The sequence below is a fragment of the Trichomycterus rosablanca genome, chromosome 20 (assembly GCF_030014385.1).
Source record: "Trichomycterus rosablanca isolate fTriRos1 chromosome 20, fTriRos1.hap1, whole genome shotgun sequence".
Classification (NCBI taxonomy): Eukaryota; Metazoa; Chordata; class Actinopteri; order Siluriformes; family Trichomycteridae; genus Trichomycterus; species Trichomycterus rosablanca.
In genome coordinates this window covers 9,139,083-9,157,357 of record NC_086007.1, presented here as the reverse complement: position 1 = coordinate 9,157,357, position 18,275 = coordinate 9,139,083, and the positions used below count along the sequence as shown (strand labels likewise).

Genomic DNA, 18,275 nt, shown 5'->3' with positions numbered 1-18,275 from the left:
ATATTTAGGTCTAGTAGGTGAAAAAAATCTCCCACATTAATTCAGGCACATCAGAGCACAGCTGTGTGGAAAGACAAACTTAATACAGTAATAAATATGAAATTATCGCAGCTATCCAGAGATCTGTAGCTGCTCATTTCATCAAACGTCACAACGCAACCATAATTCGCCAGTTTTAATCGTAGTAAAAACAAAATCGCAGCTGTTGTTAGTTCCGTCCTATACATCAATGATTCATCTGCATCCTTTAATGCATTCAGTCGATCCAGTTGGCATAATCTGTTGTACCAATCAACCGCATTATAATTCAGGACGACGTCGGGAGGCAAAGTCGTCATTTTCAAGTTTGTGAAGTGAAAATATTTTGGTCCGTGTCTCCTGCTTTGCTCTGCGTCGCTTATTCAGCTGGATCCATCAATACAAGCATGCAATGCATCAGCCTCCACAACGCCTACAGATGGTAAATGAGAGTCTATTGTCACTCAGTGAGAACAGGGTGGGGGAGCCGAAAGGCCCATTAAATAAAAAAAAGCACAAAAAAAGGACAGAAAAGTTCGATTCGCACTGGTGTCGTCTTGGAAGCTGAGGCCCTTAAATAAATCATGGTGCAAATATGTGTGGATATGAAAGGGACATCTTGTCAGTACCTGCCAACAGACAGAATGATTAATTCCCATCATAGCGAGGTATGCCAGCGCCACGTTCAGGGGAGATTCACTATCTGACAGGGATTCCTTACCCAGGAGATTCATTTCTATTAGCCAGGCTTGTTAAACTATACTTTGCATTTAGCTGAAACCGCCGGGTGTCAGATTGCGGTGTTTGAATTAATAAGAAGTTGGGAGGAAGAAAAAAGAGAATGCATAATTCTGCAAACCGGGAAGAGAGCTTAAGTGATGAAAGCTGTCTTAATGCTGTCGAGAACCGTAGCCAAGATAAAAGTGGAAATAAAAAGCTGCATCTTGAGGAGAGACTTTTTAGCGTAATGCATTTAACTACGAGCTAAGTGCGGTCCGACATTTACCGAACATTTTCTTCCCAAATTAGGTCAGAATTAGAGGTGAACTGTTTATTTCAGAAGACTACTTATGTAATCAGAAAACCAAAGAGCTTTAATCTCAGCTAAATTAAATAAAGACATTGACCATGTAGGCATAGTACATGTAGTTCCAGTTAGGAATCACTACTTTAAAGTCTTTGATATCTAAGACCTTTTTATTTTTAACAGCACCGTGTTAGGAACTCTAGAGCTAATAGTATTCAGTTTTGGGAATTCTCGCTATGTTTTTTATAGAGAGAGAAACCAAAATAGAAAACAGACTGGAAGATCCAGTGGCGCATTAGTAGCAAGGGGATGTGAAGGTGAATCATATCGAGCCTGCACGTGAATCAATACATACAGAGCATCATCGTCTATTGTGGTATCAGTTACAAGCAGAAATGCTGTGACAGTGATTACTCTGTAGACTATATGATTTCTGCTCATGTAATACACAGTCCGGAAACAAATGTTGCTGACATCACCAGTATCAGGAAAAAAGATTATAAAATAATATCTTAATACTCAGAGATCAGCAACACATACATGGCTATACTGAGACCCAATTTGTGTTTGGCTTTTCCTCCATAATTTACTAAAAACATGCATTTTTTCTCCCAGTCTAGTTGTGTCCAATTACCTGATTGCATTTTACTTTGTCTCTACTGCTGCTGACCTCCACTCCTGACCGAGAAGAGCCGTGACTAACATACACCCCCCTCCGACATGTATGCAGTAGCTGACTGCATCTATTCACCTCCAAGGAGACTCACGCACTGATCTCCATAATCCCTCGTCTCTAATGCAGGGGCCATCAATCAGCCAGCAGAGGTCATAATTGCATCAGTTATGAGGAATCCACTCTGGCAATCCAACCCTGACCAATATTGGCTGAAGGAACTACTTGATTGTTTCACATAGCCCCAAGTGGACTCACAAAATCTAGTTAATCAGCTCATGCCTACCAACATTAAAAATAGTTACAAAACAGGTGTCACAATTGGCATTTAAGTTATAAAGAAAATAATTTTTTGTTTGTGAGTGTTATAACACTCACTTTGCTTATAAATGCATTTCATAATTTGTTCAGTCACCAGAAAAACAGTGGTCAACGTAACTTTGGCCTGGCAGTATAACACCACCCTGCCTATGACAGTGCCACATTAAAAGCCACTGAGCTCTTACTGCACTTCTTAGAAAGGTGGTTTAAATAGGTAAATTCACTAGTTACAAATTAATCTGCATAATTTTCCCATGCACTAAAGTACGTTTCTCAAAAGTCTGGCAAAAGAATACATTATAAGATGGCATTTAACAATTATTTGTGAAAATTCCATTTTCAATTATATAAGTTTAGACTACACCGTAGTAAAGTAAGCACAGCCAACAATGTCACACAAATATGCCACTTCCACTTGACTACTGGATGTTTTGGGAATGTGTGTTGACTGTAAGCACCATGTCCAGAACTCACCAACAGATTTTGTTCTCCTACAGACTGAAGGATGATGATGATCATTTATGCTTTTCACTTTTTATGTTTTACTACTAAAAATGCAAAAATGCTTTAGTACAAAAACGCCTTAAAATGAGATTCCTACAAAAGGTTAAAAATATTTCCTGCATTTAATAAGTTCCCAGCTGATAGTAAAAAGATGTTTTACATATATTAATTCAGGCTTTGTGTCACTAGGTAGTACAATTATTACAGCTTTAAATGCCTCCTACAAGAAAATATGAACTACACTGTTTCACAATTTGCTCAAAAACTGTCAAGAAATGAGATTAACTAGGAACACAATGACAAATATATACATAAAATAAACTCCAGTAACAAATTCCCATAATCACAGTTGCTTTTTACATTTATAAGTTTTGTTAGCATTAATTCACTTTTTATTTATTGAATCATCCAAATTAAACTCTAGGTTTCTCAAGAAAGATGTTTTTTCTTGTAATATTTAAGGAGTTTTTCTATGCCGCTGTTGCCCTAGGCTGATTGGTTCTAGAATCTGTAAAGCTGCTTTGAGACCTAAAAGCTGACTAAAGGCCACTCAGGTGGCGCAGCGGTAAAGTACGCTAGTGCACCAGAGTTGGGGTCTCGAATACATCATATCGAATCTTAGCTCTGCCTTCCGACTGGGCTGGGTGGCAGCATGAACAACGATTGGCTGTTGTTCAGGGTTCGGGGTAAAAAGTCGGATCATAGGTCCTCATAACTGGTGCAACTGCGGCCCCTGCTGGCCGACTGATGGCGCCTGCACAGAGCTCAGGAATAATGCTGATGGGGGTGTGGCCCTCCGTACACAGTGCCTGTCGGTGTATGCACTCGACTCGTGCAGGTGAAAAATGCAGCCTGTACTGACTGTACGTGCCGGAGTTGTCAGTTGAGAGGCGTCCTCAGTCAGCGGTGAAGGGTCGAATCAGTATAGAGGACGCATTCAGGGTAACTGGACACGACTAGATTAGGGGAGAAAATTGGGGGGAAAAAAGTGGAAAAAATTATAAAAAAAGAAAGAAAAAAAAGTTGACTAGACAAAAGCAGTGTCAAACGTACTAATATAAAATTTAAAGCTTTGCTTTGCGTTAGAAATTGCATAAAGCAAAGTGATGTGAACGAACGACAATATGGGAAACAATTAGCACTCAGTCTTTTAATGGTCAATGGTCATTAATAGTACTGGACTATTAATCTGATGGCTGCCAGTTAAAGCCCCACCACCACCAATTCGCCACTGTTAGGCCCAACAATTGAGAGTCACTTTAGCGCTAGTAAAAATCATCTGCTAAATGCCATAAAAAATGAATCTCATCAGTCGTTACAGATTCATCCATCATTTCTTATTCTGTATTTTAACTCCCACAATTTACTAAGATATGTACTAGTAATTAAGCAACAGAAATCAAACACCAAAAGATAAATAACATTTCTTTCCTCCCACTTCAATACAGGCTTTTACTTTAGCCCAGCGCTCTAATGATGAAGAACAAAAATGCAATAAACAGCCGCTCTCTTAAGTCAGAAACTGAAAGAGATTGCAAACACTTTTTATAGCTCCATATGAGCTTTACCAGACCCTGAGGTTAAAATACAGGAAGCAAGGAAAGAAGAGCAAGAGAGAGAAAAAGAAAAAAACTGGTGAACAGGTACACAAGGGGCCGTACATCAAAAGCTACTGCCTGGAAACGAAGGCTTTAAATTTCACGCTATGCTAATTTCAATCAAGATCACAGAATGAATAAACACGATGAAAAAACGCTGCCATCTGTGAGAGGGAGGTCGAAAGTGACACTGAAAGAGGGAACAAGAATTGTTTTTATCTGATACAAAAATATAAATCAGTACTTCTGCAGCGTTACATTTCATTTCCATATATTACTACTTACACCAATCAAGCATAGCATTATGACCACCTCCTTGTTTCTACACTCACTGTCCATTTTATCAGCTCCACTTACCGTGTTGAAGCACTTTGTAGTTCTACAATTACTGACTGTGGTCTATATGTTTCTCGACATACTTTTTTTAGCCTGCTTTCACCCTGTTCTTCAATGGTCAAGACTCCCACAGGACCACCACAGAGCAGGTATTATTTAGGTGGTGGATCATTCTCAGCACTGCAGTGACACTGACATGGTGGTGGTGTGTTAGTGTGTTGTGCTGGTATGAGTGGATCAGACACAGCAGTGCTGCTGGAGTTTATAAACACCTCACTGTCACTGCTGGACTGAGAAAAGTCCACCAACCGAAAATATATCCAGCCAACAGCGCCCTGTGACCAGTGTCCTGTGACCACTGATGAAGGTCTAGAAGATGACCAACTCAAACAGCAGCAATAGATGAGCGATTGTCTCGGACTTTACATCTACAGGGTGGACCAAATTGGTAGGAGTGTCTAATAGAGTGGACAGTGAGTGGACATGGTATTTAAAAACTCCAGCAGCGGTGCTGTGTCTGATCCACTCATACCAGCACAACACACACTAACACACCACCACCATGTCAGTGTCACTGCAGTGCTGAGAATGATCCACCACCCAAGTAATACCTACTCTGTAGTGGTCCTGTGGGGGTCCTGACCATTGAAGAACAGGATGAAAGGGGGCTAACAAAGCATGCAGATGGACTACAGTCAGTAATTGTAGAACTACAAAGTGCTTCTATGTGGTAAGTGGAGCTGATAAAATGGACAGTGTGTGTTGAAACAAGGAGGTGGTTTTAATGTTATGGCTGATCGGTGTATATTCATTCAGGCTTTTTGACACAGGCAGTAGGCAGTACAATTATTATAGCTTAGCATTTCTCCTTCATAAAAATATGAACTACACTGTTTCACAATTTGCTCAAAAACTGTCAAGAAATAAGATCTACTAGGAACACAATGACTCCATAATATGTGGGAAATATTTACATAAAATGAACTCCAGTAAGGAATTCCCATTATCACAGCTGCATTGGCAGATATAATTTGATTTGCAGCAGTTGAAAGAGCTGAGCTTTTATTTTCATGTTTACTGTATTTGATTTATCTAGAGGGAAATTAATGATCAGATCTGCTGAGCTTTAAACTTTATTCCCTATAAAGACAAAAAAACATCAAGTGTTTGGATCTGTACTTGAAATGGAAGAACTGGGGTTTTGATGATTATGATGAGGAACTCTGATTAACAGTACAGTCAAAAATCTTTAGATGTTCAACTGAGTGGAGATCTGGCGACTGTGTAGGCCATAAATTACAATATATGCTACATCAATTTTACACTCATTAACTGATCCAGTAACTCCTTGTACTTTGAAGATGGGGGCATTACTTTCCCAGATAAGACAATAGAAATATTTCATCATATTAATCAGGTGATCAGTCAGACATTCTGTGTAATACTGTTCAGAGACCTTTTCCTTTAAAGGGGACAGGTGGCCAAAACCATGCAAGCAAAATGCCCCCTTACAAAACAGCAAAACCTTCAGATCTCTTTGGTTCTGTTATGCTGTGGGGGGGCATGTGTACTCTTCTCTTGGTGTATTCTTGGTATACAATTCTATTGTAACACTAGCCAGATTCAATCACAGGTTACAGCCTAGCTGTTAAGGTACTGGACTAGTAATCAGAAGGTTATTGGTTCAAGCCCCACCACTGCCAGGTTGCTTCTGTTGGGCCCTTGAGCAAGGCCTTTAATCTTCAATTGCTTAGACTGTATACTGTCACACTATTGTAAACTTTTTGTGTCTGAAGTTCCTGACATTCGTACGCCGATAACGAACCCTCATTTAAAGAACCCTCTTCAGGGCAGCTGTAGCCTAGTGGTTAAGGTACTGGTCCAGTAATCAGAAGGTTGCTGGTTCAATGGTTCAATCCCCACCCACTGCCTGGTTGTCACTGTTGGGCCCTTGAGCAAGACCCTTAACCCTTAATTGCTTAGATTGTATACTGTCACAACTGTAATGATCATGAAGTTCACCTGTCTGAAAGCATTTGCCCTTTTTATTTAGGTTTTTTTCTTTAAATTGTCACCTGTATTATGTTACACAGTAAAAAATAACAAAATATATATATTTATTTTTTTTGTATGATATTTTATACGCTATTCCAAAACCACTTGTGTAGGCAGTACATTATGACTAAATAAATCATCGGGTATTTTAAACTATGCTGTTTCTCTTCTTTCATTTGGTATTTTGGAAAACTGTTGTATGAAAGCAATAAAGCATAAACAAACTGCTCTGGCAGCCATAATATCATATGCATCAGTAAAGCAAGGTAAAAATGCAAATGAACAGACAGATGTTGTGTATGTACCTTCATCGAGTTGGGACGGTCATTGTAAGGAACAGGGTCGGAGAAGAATTCTGTGTTGTGGTCCAGTCGTCCATGGCCTCCGTATTGTACCCCATCAGAGTCCAGCTTGATTTTGTATCTGAAGCTTGGTTAAGGATTTCAACAAGTGGGACTCAAAAAGATCATCAAAATGGGCAGAATTATGAGCCAACAAAAAATCTAAGACACATTTATAAATATATAGATGCATAGCAACAGATCCTGTAATGGAATGAGACCACCATGGGACCACCAACACTGGCTAATTATCTTTTGGTGAATAAATCCCAGCACATCATTCTATAATTTGAGAACTGAGGACATTCTTGCTTAATATAACACTTACCTGTGCTACTGAGAATGAAATACCCCCAGACCATGACTGCTGCTGGCTTTTAAACACTGCATTGGTAGAAAACACAATGGACATTTTTCTCTTTAGCCCAAAGAACATAACGTTGTTTATTTTAAAAACATTTTGAAATGTGGACTCATCAGACACCAGCAGTTGTTGACATTTCTGGATCTTGTTGATATATGGCTTTGAATTTGTAAAATCCAAACCCACATTTGTAGATACAGCAATGTTTAATGACCAAGCTTTTAAAGTGTTTTAGGCCAAAGTGGTTCTTTTTATTACAGAAATGTCAGTTTTTAATGCAGTGCTGTCTGATGAGTCAAAGGTCATGATCATATCAAGAGTCTTTTGAAATGTTAGAAACTTAAAATTTCAGTCCATCATGCATTTAAAAATGCTCTTCTTAAACTGTTGGACTATATGTTTTTACGCATAAGGTGATGAACCTCTTAAACAACTGAGCCTTTCATTATTTATTGCTACTTTTATCAGTTTACCTGTAAAAAAAAAAGTTAATTTTAGTCATTTACAAACTTTCCAGTCTTGCTTTGCTCCTGTCCCAACTGTGAGAAGTGTGGTGTAGGCATCAACTTATAAAGTTTAGATTTAAATAATCAATCTTGGCCGCTCAGGTGGCACAGCGGTAAAACACGCTAGCACACCAGAGCGGGGATTTTGAATACATCGCAGCGAATCTCAGCTCTGCCATCTGGCTGGGCTGGGCGGCTGCATGAACAATGATTGGCTGTTGTTCATAGGGTAGGATAAGCCTGATAGGGACTCCTCATAACTGAGCGAATTACAACCTTCGCAGGCTGGTTGATGGCGTCTGCTGGTTGAGTCAAGGAATAATGCTGATCAGGGTGTGGCTCTCTGTACACAAAGATGATCGGCAAATGAATTCGCCTCATGTGTGAGAAAAGATGCAGTCGGATACTGCACACGTGTCGGAGGGGGTGTGTGACAGTCTTACTCTCCTCAGTCGGGGCGAGGGTCAGCACCAGTGGAGAGGAAGCATAACACAATTGGGTAAAAATTGGACGTGCTAAAATAGGAAACAATGTTTTTAAATCACTGCTTATTTTTTATATTTGCACTTTACTACTGTCCTAATGTTTTTGGAATTGGGTTAGTAAATTTTTAAACTATATGATTTTTTGAAAACCCTCAAAAATGAACATACATACATGTGCCTTAAATGTAAGATGCTATCTATTTATCTGATGGTAAATAAAATGGTAATTTGTGGAACCAAATATCTTAACTCTTTATTGTATGTAACATTGTAATGTTTCAGATGGGTTCCAGAAAAAAACAAGTCACACCCAACAATCTATTTAAACAAATAAAGAAAACACAGTTAAAGGCCTAAACATTTGTTTTAGAGTTTTGGAGATATGCACTAATTGGACCCTCTCAGGAGATGCTGGTGATTCTTCTAAGAATGAAGATCTTTAGTGCACATCAGAGCTTCTGATTGCTCCGAGCAGCAGGGAGTCGATGACACAGCCGCTCCATATAAACAAGCGCTTCAAACCCGACGAGCCATACGCCAGCCAATTCCAGGCAGAATTATTTATCCATTTCAATACATTAATAATGCATTGCATCAAAAATGGTTTCAAACAGCACCACACACAATCTCACTCCTCTACTACACTGACTAAATAAAAGATTTTAAAAAAGTAATTGCCCAGACTTAGGACAAGAATATAATAGTCTTTGGTGAGGTAATAAACAGTCTATAAAGAAGTTAAAGAATCAAAATATGCTTTTGATATAAAACAAATCATTGGAAAATTTTGGTGAACCTTTTGGTAAAGTAATGCCACCAAGCTGGACATGACTAGAGAAAGGAAGGAAGTCATGAGTAATGAATGATGGATGGATTTAGTGATTTTAGTGATGGATTTAGTAAAGGAATTGAAGAATGATGGTAGTGAAGGTCAAATGTTCACACTTGTAACGGACACGTATGTTGTGGTAGTTTGCGGATTGATATGATTTCTGCAACAACTTTATTAGGGGGTTTTAAAAATAAAATGGACACATAATTTCACTTTAATGATTATGATTGACTGCGATTTTTTATTGTGTATATCAATAGGGCCATCATTACAATGGAAAAGTCTATAGAGCTCTTTAGATCTCAGAAAGTGGCTGAGAGATTTTCACAAATCAGGAACCTTTTCTACTCCAGGTCCAGGTTTAGAATTAGTTCTAAAATCATCTATATAAACAATTACATCCATAAATTACATAAAGTACATAAAGTGTGTCGAACAGTGGTCTGTTTGCCAAAAAACCACTGATCAAAAATGCACCGTACAGCTTAACCAAAGCTTAACAGTAATTTTTCAGTTATTTTTAAGGAAAAGTGCAGCCAAAATAACATCAGGCAATCATAAGTATAAAGCAATTCAAAAATAATGCAGTTAAATCATTAATATACAAATTGTTATTTATCACTCACAAATATTATTAAAATCATATCTGTCTGAATATATAATGTATCAATTCTTCTCTAACATACACCGATCAGCCATAACATTAAAACCACCTCCTTGTTTCTACACTCACTGTCCATTTTATCAGCTCCACTTACCATATAGAAGCACTTTGTAGTTCTACAATTACTGACTGTAGTCCATCTGTTTCTCTGCATGCTTTCTTAGCCCACTTTCATGCTGTTCTTTAATAATCAGGACTCTCCCAGGACCACTACAGATCAGCTATTATTTGGGTGGTGGATCATTCTCAGCACTGCAGTAACAATGACATGGTGGTGGCGTGTTAGTGTGTGTTGGTATGAGTGGATCAGACACAGCAGCGCTGCTGGAGTTTTTAAACACCTCACTGTCCCTGCTGGACTGAGAATAGTCCACCAACCAAAAATATATCCAGCCAACAGAGCCCCATAGGCAGCGTCCTGTGACCACTGATGAAGATCTTGAAGATGACCAACTCAAACAGCAGTAATAGATGAGCGATCGTCTCTGATTTTACATCTACAAGGTGGACCAACTAGGTAGGAGTGTCTAATAGAGTGGACAGTGAGTGGACAAGATATTTAAAAACTTCAGCAGCGCTGCTGTGTCTGATCCACTCATACCAGCACAACACACACTAACACACCACCACCATGTCAGTGTCACTGCAGTGCTGAGAATGATCCACCACCTAAATAATACCTGCTCTGTGGTGGTCCTGTGGGGGTCCTGACCATTGAAGAACAGGGTGAAAGCAGGTTAAAAAAAGTAAGTAGAGAAACAGATGGATTACAGTCAGTAATTGTAGAACTACAAAGTGCTTCAACATGGTAACTGGAGCTGATAAAATGGGCAGTGAGTGTAGAAACAAGGAGGTGGTTTTAATGTTATGGCTAATCAGTGTATATTCTGGTCAATTTTATTCCTGCTAGCTCCGTCTATCTTGATTTGAAGTGGTTTAAATGTTTGAAAGTGTGTTTGAATGGTGTAACAAAGCCAGAGTAAGAGGTATTTTATGTGACTAGACCAACTCGATTTGTACGTGTGATGAAAACATTTTAACACCCTTTTTCACTCTCTTTCTCCTTTTATCTGCTCATTGTAACAAACACACACAGACAGCTGCTTGAATAATCACCTCCGTTCCCCACAGGCGAGCATGGGGCTGGTGGTGTGATCCTTATAGACCCTTGTTCCCACTCTGCCTCAGAGCTGGAGTGTGTGCTGGCCTTTTAGCACATGCTTGTTGGCTTTGATAGTGATGATTAAAAGCAAAGTGCTGCTCGGATTCGGCAGTTGAGGACACGAGGCGGCGTGCCCTTCCTCTCGCTCTCCTTCCTGTCCCATCAGGTCCTGTTTGCTCAAAAAGATCTAACTTACAGAGCAAACAGTTTTTTGATTGGATATTTTGGGTGGGTTATTAGAATGAAAAAGGTGTTGCGATTAGCCAGGGCTCCAATCTTGTCTAGATTTCCAATTTGTAACATAATATATAAATTATATATATATATATATATATATATATATATACTGTATATATATATATTTTACATCCACGTGATGTAAAAGAAAAAAAATATATATATATATAATTACTACCGAAAGTGTGCTGTGGTATCTGGCACCAAGATATTAGCAGCAGATCTTTTAACTCCTGTAAGTTGTGAGGTGGGGCCTCCATGGATCAGACTCGTTTGTTTGTTTGTCCAGCACATCCCACAGATGCTCGACTGGATTGAGATCTGGGGAATTTGGAGGACAAGTCAACACCTCAAACCCGTTGTTGTGCTCATCAAACCATTCCTGAACCATTTTTGCCTTGTGGCAGGGCGCATTATCCTGCTGAATGAGGCCACAGCCATCAGGGAATACTGGTACCATGAAAGGGTGTACATGGTGTGCAACAATGCTTAGGTAGGTGGTACGTGTCATAGTAACATCCACATGGATGGCAGGACCCAAGGTTTCCCAGCAGAGCATTGCCCAAAGCATCACACGGCCTCCTCCAGCTTGCCTTCTTCCCATAGTGCATCCTGGTGTCGTGTGTTCCCCAGGTAGGCGACGCACACGCACCCGGCCATCCACGTGATGTAAAAGAAAACGTGATTCATCTGACCAGGCCACCTTCTTTCATTGCTCCGTGGTCCAGTTCCGATGCTCACGTGCCCATTGTTGGCGCTTTCGGCGGTGGACAGGGATCAGCATTGGCGCCCTGACTGGTCTGCGGCTATGCAGCCCCATACACTGTGTATTCTGACACCTTTCTATCAGAACCAGCATTAACTTCTTCAGCAATCTGAGCTCCAGTAGCTCGTCTGTTGGATCGGACCACACCGGCCAGCCTTCACTCTTTAATCTTAGAGAAATCTGGATAAGTTAGATTCTCAGGAAAGTTGCTCTACACAGTTGTTTACTTTGGTTTACTTTAAACAATTTAGTAATTGCCAGTTTCTACCAGTAGCTAATTTCCACTTCACATAACAGCTAGCAAACTGTGAAAAGGAGAGCCAACTTTCCCCCCTCGAGACACAAAGCCAGTTACAGCATCTTTACAAAGTGCTACTTAGGTAATAACACAGGTCAGCTGAACATCCTTAGAGGAGTGCACCAATTATCCCATCCTGTATACATGAGGGAATACACACCCTGGTTGTCATGCTTTGATTAACAGAGAGGGAGAAGTATGGTGTTTTTCCCACTGCAAGAACAGAGGGCCAATTAAATTCAAACCTGGAATCAATAATGGACCAAGAGCATTAATAAAAGTGTTATGTAACTTAATATCTCAACTCATTTAGAATTAGCTTTGTACAAATGCAAGATTTTAAACTTGAATCAATAGACCCCAAGGACACAATTCTGGTGCAGGCCAAGCATAACTTATTACTAATTTCTTAAAATTTCCTACACTTGTGGCCTCTTATATCTTCAATTTTCTTTTATCTGTGCCTGTGCTGGGCAGTGCCAGAGCAGTTCAAAATAATAAGGACATTACAGCCTTCCATGATCCAGTCTTAGCTGTAAAGACAAAGCCTTAAAATGCATTTCGTATCCAATAACCTGATCACATTTCGCTTTCTATACTGCTGCTGACCTACACTCCTGACCGAGGACAGCCATAACTACCACTTTGACACTTGTGCAGTAGCCGACTTTTTCTTTTCACCTGCACAAGGCGTGTTCATATGTAGATCTGTATTGTGCACGGAAAGTCATGCAAAAATCTCCATTATTCCCTGTTTCTGTGCGGGCGCCACTGAACAGCCAGCAGAGGTCGTAAGTGCAGCAGTTATGCGGAATCCTCTCTGGCATTCCCACCCTCGTACAAGGCAATAATTGTCTGTATAGGCCAAGCTCTCGCAAGTAATCCATTTCTGAGAATTCACTAGCACGTACATGTGACTAACAAAATATAGCATTTAAAAAAAATTATTTTAACCACAACAAAAATGATTACATCTCATTACTTACTAGGCACATGCATTACTTTTATGGTAAAATACCTATGCTGATGAGTTCTAACACAGTGATAACCACATCCCAAAAGAAGCAAGTTATGTCAGCGCAGCGGGATAATCTGCTAGCACACCAGTGCCGAGTTCGATCTCAGCTCTGCTACCGGTTGGGTGAGTGCCCCTAGCAGGCACAATTGGCAGTACCTGCAGCAGACAAAACTGGCCACTAGTCTGCCAGGTTTGTTTGTTTGTTTATTAGGATTTTAACGTGATGTTTTACACTTTGGTTACATTCATGACAGGAACAGTAGTTACTCATTACACTAGATTCATCAGTTCACAAGGTTATATCAAACACAGTCATGGATAATTTTGTATTTCCAATGTACCTCACTTGCATGTCTTTGGACTGTGGGAGGAAACCGGAGCTCCCGGAGGAAACCCACGCAGACACGGGGAGAGCATGCAAACTTCACACAGAAAGGACCCGGACCGCCCCACCTGGGGATCGAAGCCAGGAGCTCCCAGGTTCTTGCTGTGAGGCGACAGTGCTACTCACTTAGCCACCGTGCCGAGTCTGCCAGGTAAAAAAAAAAAAAAAAAAAAAAAAAAAAAAAAAAGGACTAAAAAGTATGTGCGAATACATAGGGGTCTTCTCGGATGTGATCAGGGTCTCAAGCAACAGAAGACTAAGTGGCTAATTTAGGAGAAAAAGCAAAAATAAAATAGTAAAAAATAACTAAATATATACATTTTATCTGTCAGAGCACATTTGGTTTGTCAAGGGAATCAGAAGAGTTGATTTGATAGGATATCAAAAAGCATGCTGTCATAATAAGACAACAGGGTCACAACCGTAGGGTCATTTTTGTTTTATGATTCTTTGTGAGCACTATTTTAAATGTACAAACCATATTTATGAACAACATTCCCAGTATAAGTGGCCAACATCTTTGTCTTAGTTTAAACTTTAAACACACATACACAGACACAGACACACACACGGTACTAGCTTCTTTCCTCTAAAAGTTTTAGTGATTAGCTAAATGTTGCAGCTACAAAGAAGCAAACAAAGCATGAAGGAAGCAAAATGGAAATTGCTGGCATGCAGAATATCAGTCCTGCCTCTGTGGATTCCAGACATGCCTGCTGAGAGTTACAAACACTACTGCTTAAAAAGTGGGGCCGTAAGAGAATTATAACCTTGAGATATATAAGCTCATGTAAAGAATGCATTATGCATTGATTATTACCAACCATTACCATTAGTTCAGCTATGCCACTAATGGTTTGCCAATATACCATCCAGATCCAAAACACCAACAAAGACGAAAGGTGCATCAGTGTGATTCTTTAAATAAATTCTATTTGACTTTTTGCATCTATTCAGCACTGGCGGTGCTGCAAGACTTTCAACAATTCTGTTTTAGAGCTTAGAGACGCTGAGCTCCACAGCCAGTCTCAGTCACCTGTGAATTACTGTTTCAATGATGGACTACAGAGGAATGAAAAGACTTCATGAAAAGAGTCTATCTGGTCTTGGAAAAACAGCAAGAGGCTTCACGGACTGAAGTATCGAGGACCTAAAAACATGAAAAATGGCTGCTCATGAGAGTAACTACAGATGGAACTACAAATCTGTGCATAGGAGCTGTGCAAGATGATGACAGGTCTCAAATCCCAGACATCTTAAAATCAACAAAGTCTAATTTTGGTGTGTAATGGGATGGAAGAGGGTGATGGATGATTACCAGTAGTGTTGTGCGTCAATACTTGAAAGATATAAATTAAACAAGTATTTATCCTCAGATTTATATGTTTATAGTCCTTGAGAGATTAATAAAACTCAAGTGGGTGGGATTTTTATTTTTGTATTTTAAATCTGAATGATGACGGACCACACAAATGATGCGGTGGACATTTTTCACAAACTTGAATGTGTGTGTCTGTCAATATGCACTCTTTTTTAAATTATTTTGTTTATGCATTTTCTCCCAACTTTTTTAGCGTGTTTAATTGCCCGATTGCGTCACGCTTCCTCTCCACTATTGCCGGCCCCAGCTCTGATTTGAGGAGAACGAAGCTAACCCACGCCCCCTCCGACACGTGGGCAGCAGCTGTATGCATCTTTTCACCTACACTAGACGAGCACTGTGTACGAAGAGACACACCTTGATCTGCACTCTTTTCCCGTGCCATCAACCAGCCTGCAGAGGTTATAGTTGCATGAGTTATGAGAGAGTTCCTATCCAGCCTAATGCCCCGCCCCTATATGAACAACAGATCAATAGTTGTTCATGTGGCCGCTCAGCCTCAGCCGGCAAGGAGGAGCTGAGATTCGATACGATATATTCAAGATCCCAGCTCTGGTTCCAGCATGTGTTTTTATCGCTGCGCCACCTGAGCAGTCACCTTCTGAGCACTTGGCTTGTTTAACTTAACCTAAGCAGGTTAAATTCAATTTACTTTATTTGTTTTCCTATACGGTTGTAGTTATGCTGTAATATTTAGGGCTGCTGGAGTCTAAAACTCTCTGTAAAACTGTTTTACTCAACTAGCATTGTACATTATTAACTACATTCTTTGTTGTTTTACTCCAAAGGCATTCTGATGGAAACCTGTTTACCCATCGAGGTTAAGGATTAAAGTCGAGACTGCCGTGACAACTATGCTGCTCCTGCCGGATGTGACGGGTCTGGAGTAATTGCACCAAGAATGACAAAAACTCACTACAGACTTTATTGAAGACTAGAGCGAATAACAACTCTATTATTATTTATTTATTTATTTATTTATCTATTTATTACCAGTTATAACTTTTAGATCATTTAATTCTGTGTTTGTATGCTTTGTGTAAATCGTGTATTTATTTAAAGTATCCTCCAGACCACCCAAGAAGGATGGGCCCTGCTGAGTCTGGCTCCTCTCAAGGTTTCTTCCTGTAACTTTCAGGGAGTTTTTCCTTGCCACAGTCGCCCTCGGCTTGCTCAACAGGGGTTTTTGTATCTGTTGGTCCTGGATTTTGTAAAGTTGCTTTGAGACAATGTCTATTAAAAAAGCGCTATATAAATAAAGTTGACTTGACTTGACGGTTGTAATTCTCATACTGCTGTATAATAGTAATTGCATTACATAGTCAATACTTTTTATTCTTTATTTATTGTACTCTATTTTATTTACTGTACTTACATTGTGCTGGAGCTGCTGTAACACTCTAATTCCCCCCATGGGGATCAATAAAGGAATCTCATCTTATCTAACCTCAATCAGTTGATTTAAACGTTTGATTAGTATAAATAATGAAATGATCATAAGCATACATCCCTCAGGATACCCTCTAACACACACAATTAAACATAAGTGTTCATGAAAATGTTTACAGTGTTGATAAAACAGTCAGTTTCCTTTCGTGCGCAGTGCTGATTCCTAGACCCGGGGGTTCCGTCTGCTGATATGGCTGAATTATTTAAAATGACAGGCAAGTAAATGTGCCCGACAGATAATAAGAAGGAAATGACCCCACAGAGGCGCTGCAGCTTGCTGTCTTATCAAAAACGCCGTTGACAGGTAGTGCTTTCGTGATGGAATTGGGAGCTGCAACTCTTCAATAATTTGGGTGTGTAGAAATATGTGAAGTATGCACCCATTATAAGAAAAGGAATGGGAATACTAAAAAAATAAAATAGGTTAGAGTTCTTGTCAGAAGTTGATGTCGACAGAATTTCAATGGTGGCTCTTTAAAGTGGCTCACAGGGTGGAAAAACTCACATACTTTTTAAATCGATTTTTTTTTGACAATCTTTGACAACCAGGAAGAATGTTCGTTGTACCTGAAGCCCCGGGTGGAGTTCTTTAAGGTTGCACAGTATGCTGGATTTGTGAGTGTCTATAAACTTTAGGCTGCCTAGTCACAGACCGGTCAAAGTGCCCATGCTAACTCCTGTCAGACACGCAGGCCTCATAACTGGACATCGGTGCAACAAAGGAGGGTCCCATTAACACATGCGCATCATTCACCTGTGTAACAGATGGCACCAGGATGCAGTATATGACCAATCACCTCTGATTGTCCAGATGTTGAAGATGCTGCTGGTGATCCTGGTACCAGATACCACCTTCCTTCAGATGTTTCAGGTCAGAGCTGTTTTGACAGCATATTAGGTGAGTAGTCCTAATGTTTTGGCTCATCGGTGTATAATCATAGTAGGGCGCACTCTAGTGGCCAAGCAGAGAGCTACAGAAAGCTACTGACATTGTATATACTGTTTATTATTTATTGGATTTCCAAGGAAATAAACATCATATAGAGAATTAATGCACATCTACCGAAAGCTCCAGCTATCAGGACATCGCCACCCTACACACAGCTGGATTTCATGGCAGAGCTGCTATATACCAGGGATCTTCGTAAAGTTTCTGCACTTTTGTATTTTGGTTAGAAACTGTGAGGGTGGGAGGAGTAGTAATTGGTCGTGTCTAAGAGACTGAGAGAGATGCTTATAGTCTGGATTTAGCGGCATCTGATTTCCACCTTTTCGGACGCTTAAAGAAGCTTTTCATGTGATGATGTGAAAGCAGCAGTGCATCAGTGGCTACACGCTAAACCAAAAACATTTTTTGCTGATGGCATTAGAAAGTTGGTACAACGCTGGGAAAAATGCATTGGAAGGTGAGTACGTAGAAAAGTGATGTTATTTGTTTTTGAAATTCTTAATAAATAGAGTCAAAAAAGTGCGGAAACTTTTTAAAGAACCCTCGTAGAAACCTTTTCTATTAAACACCAAAGTGCAAAGATGCACAACTTGGTATAAGGAGCACATAACCTGGACTACACTGATCAGCCATAACATTAAAACCACCTCCTTGTTTCTACACTTACTGTCCATTTTATCAGCTCCACCTACCCTATAGAAGCATTTTGTAGTTCTACAATTACTGACTGTAGTCCATCTGCTTCTATACATGAATTTTTTAGCCTGCTTTCACCCTGTTCTTCAATGGTCAGGACCCCAGGTGGATCATTTTCAGCACTTCAGTGACACTGACATGGTGGTGGTGTGTTAGTGTGTGTTGTGCTGGTATGAGTGGATCAGACACAGCAGCGCTGCTGGAGTTTTA

At 39.9% G+C, this 18,275-nt stretch overlaps 1 protein-coding gene across 3 annotated transcripts in view; it reads right to left on the bottom strand.

The window, feature by feature from the left end:
• Positions 1-18,275, bottom strand: part of gbe1b (glucan (1,4-alpha-), branching enzyme 1b) — a 150,883-nt gene that overhangs the window by 17,033 nt on the left and 115,575 nt on the right. For all 3 annotated transcript variants that reach the window (XM_063016416.1, XM_063016417.1, XM_063016415.1), the window contains exon 15: positions 6,838-6,955. In XM_063016416.1, the coding sequence (XP_062872486.1) occupies positions 6,838-6,955 (118 nt within the window). The remainder of the gene's footprint in view (positions 1-6,837; positions 6,956-18,275) is intronic.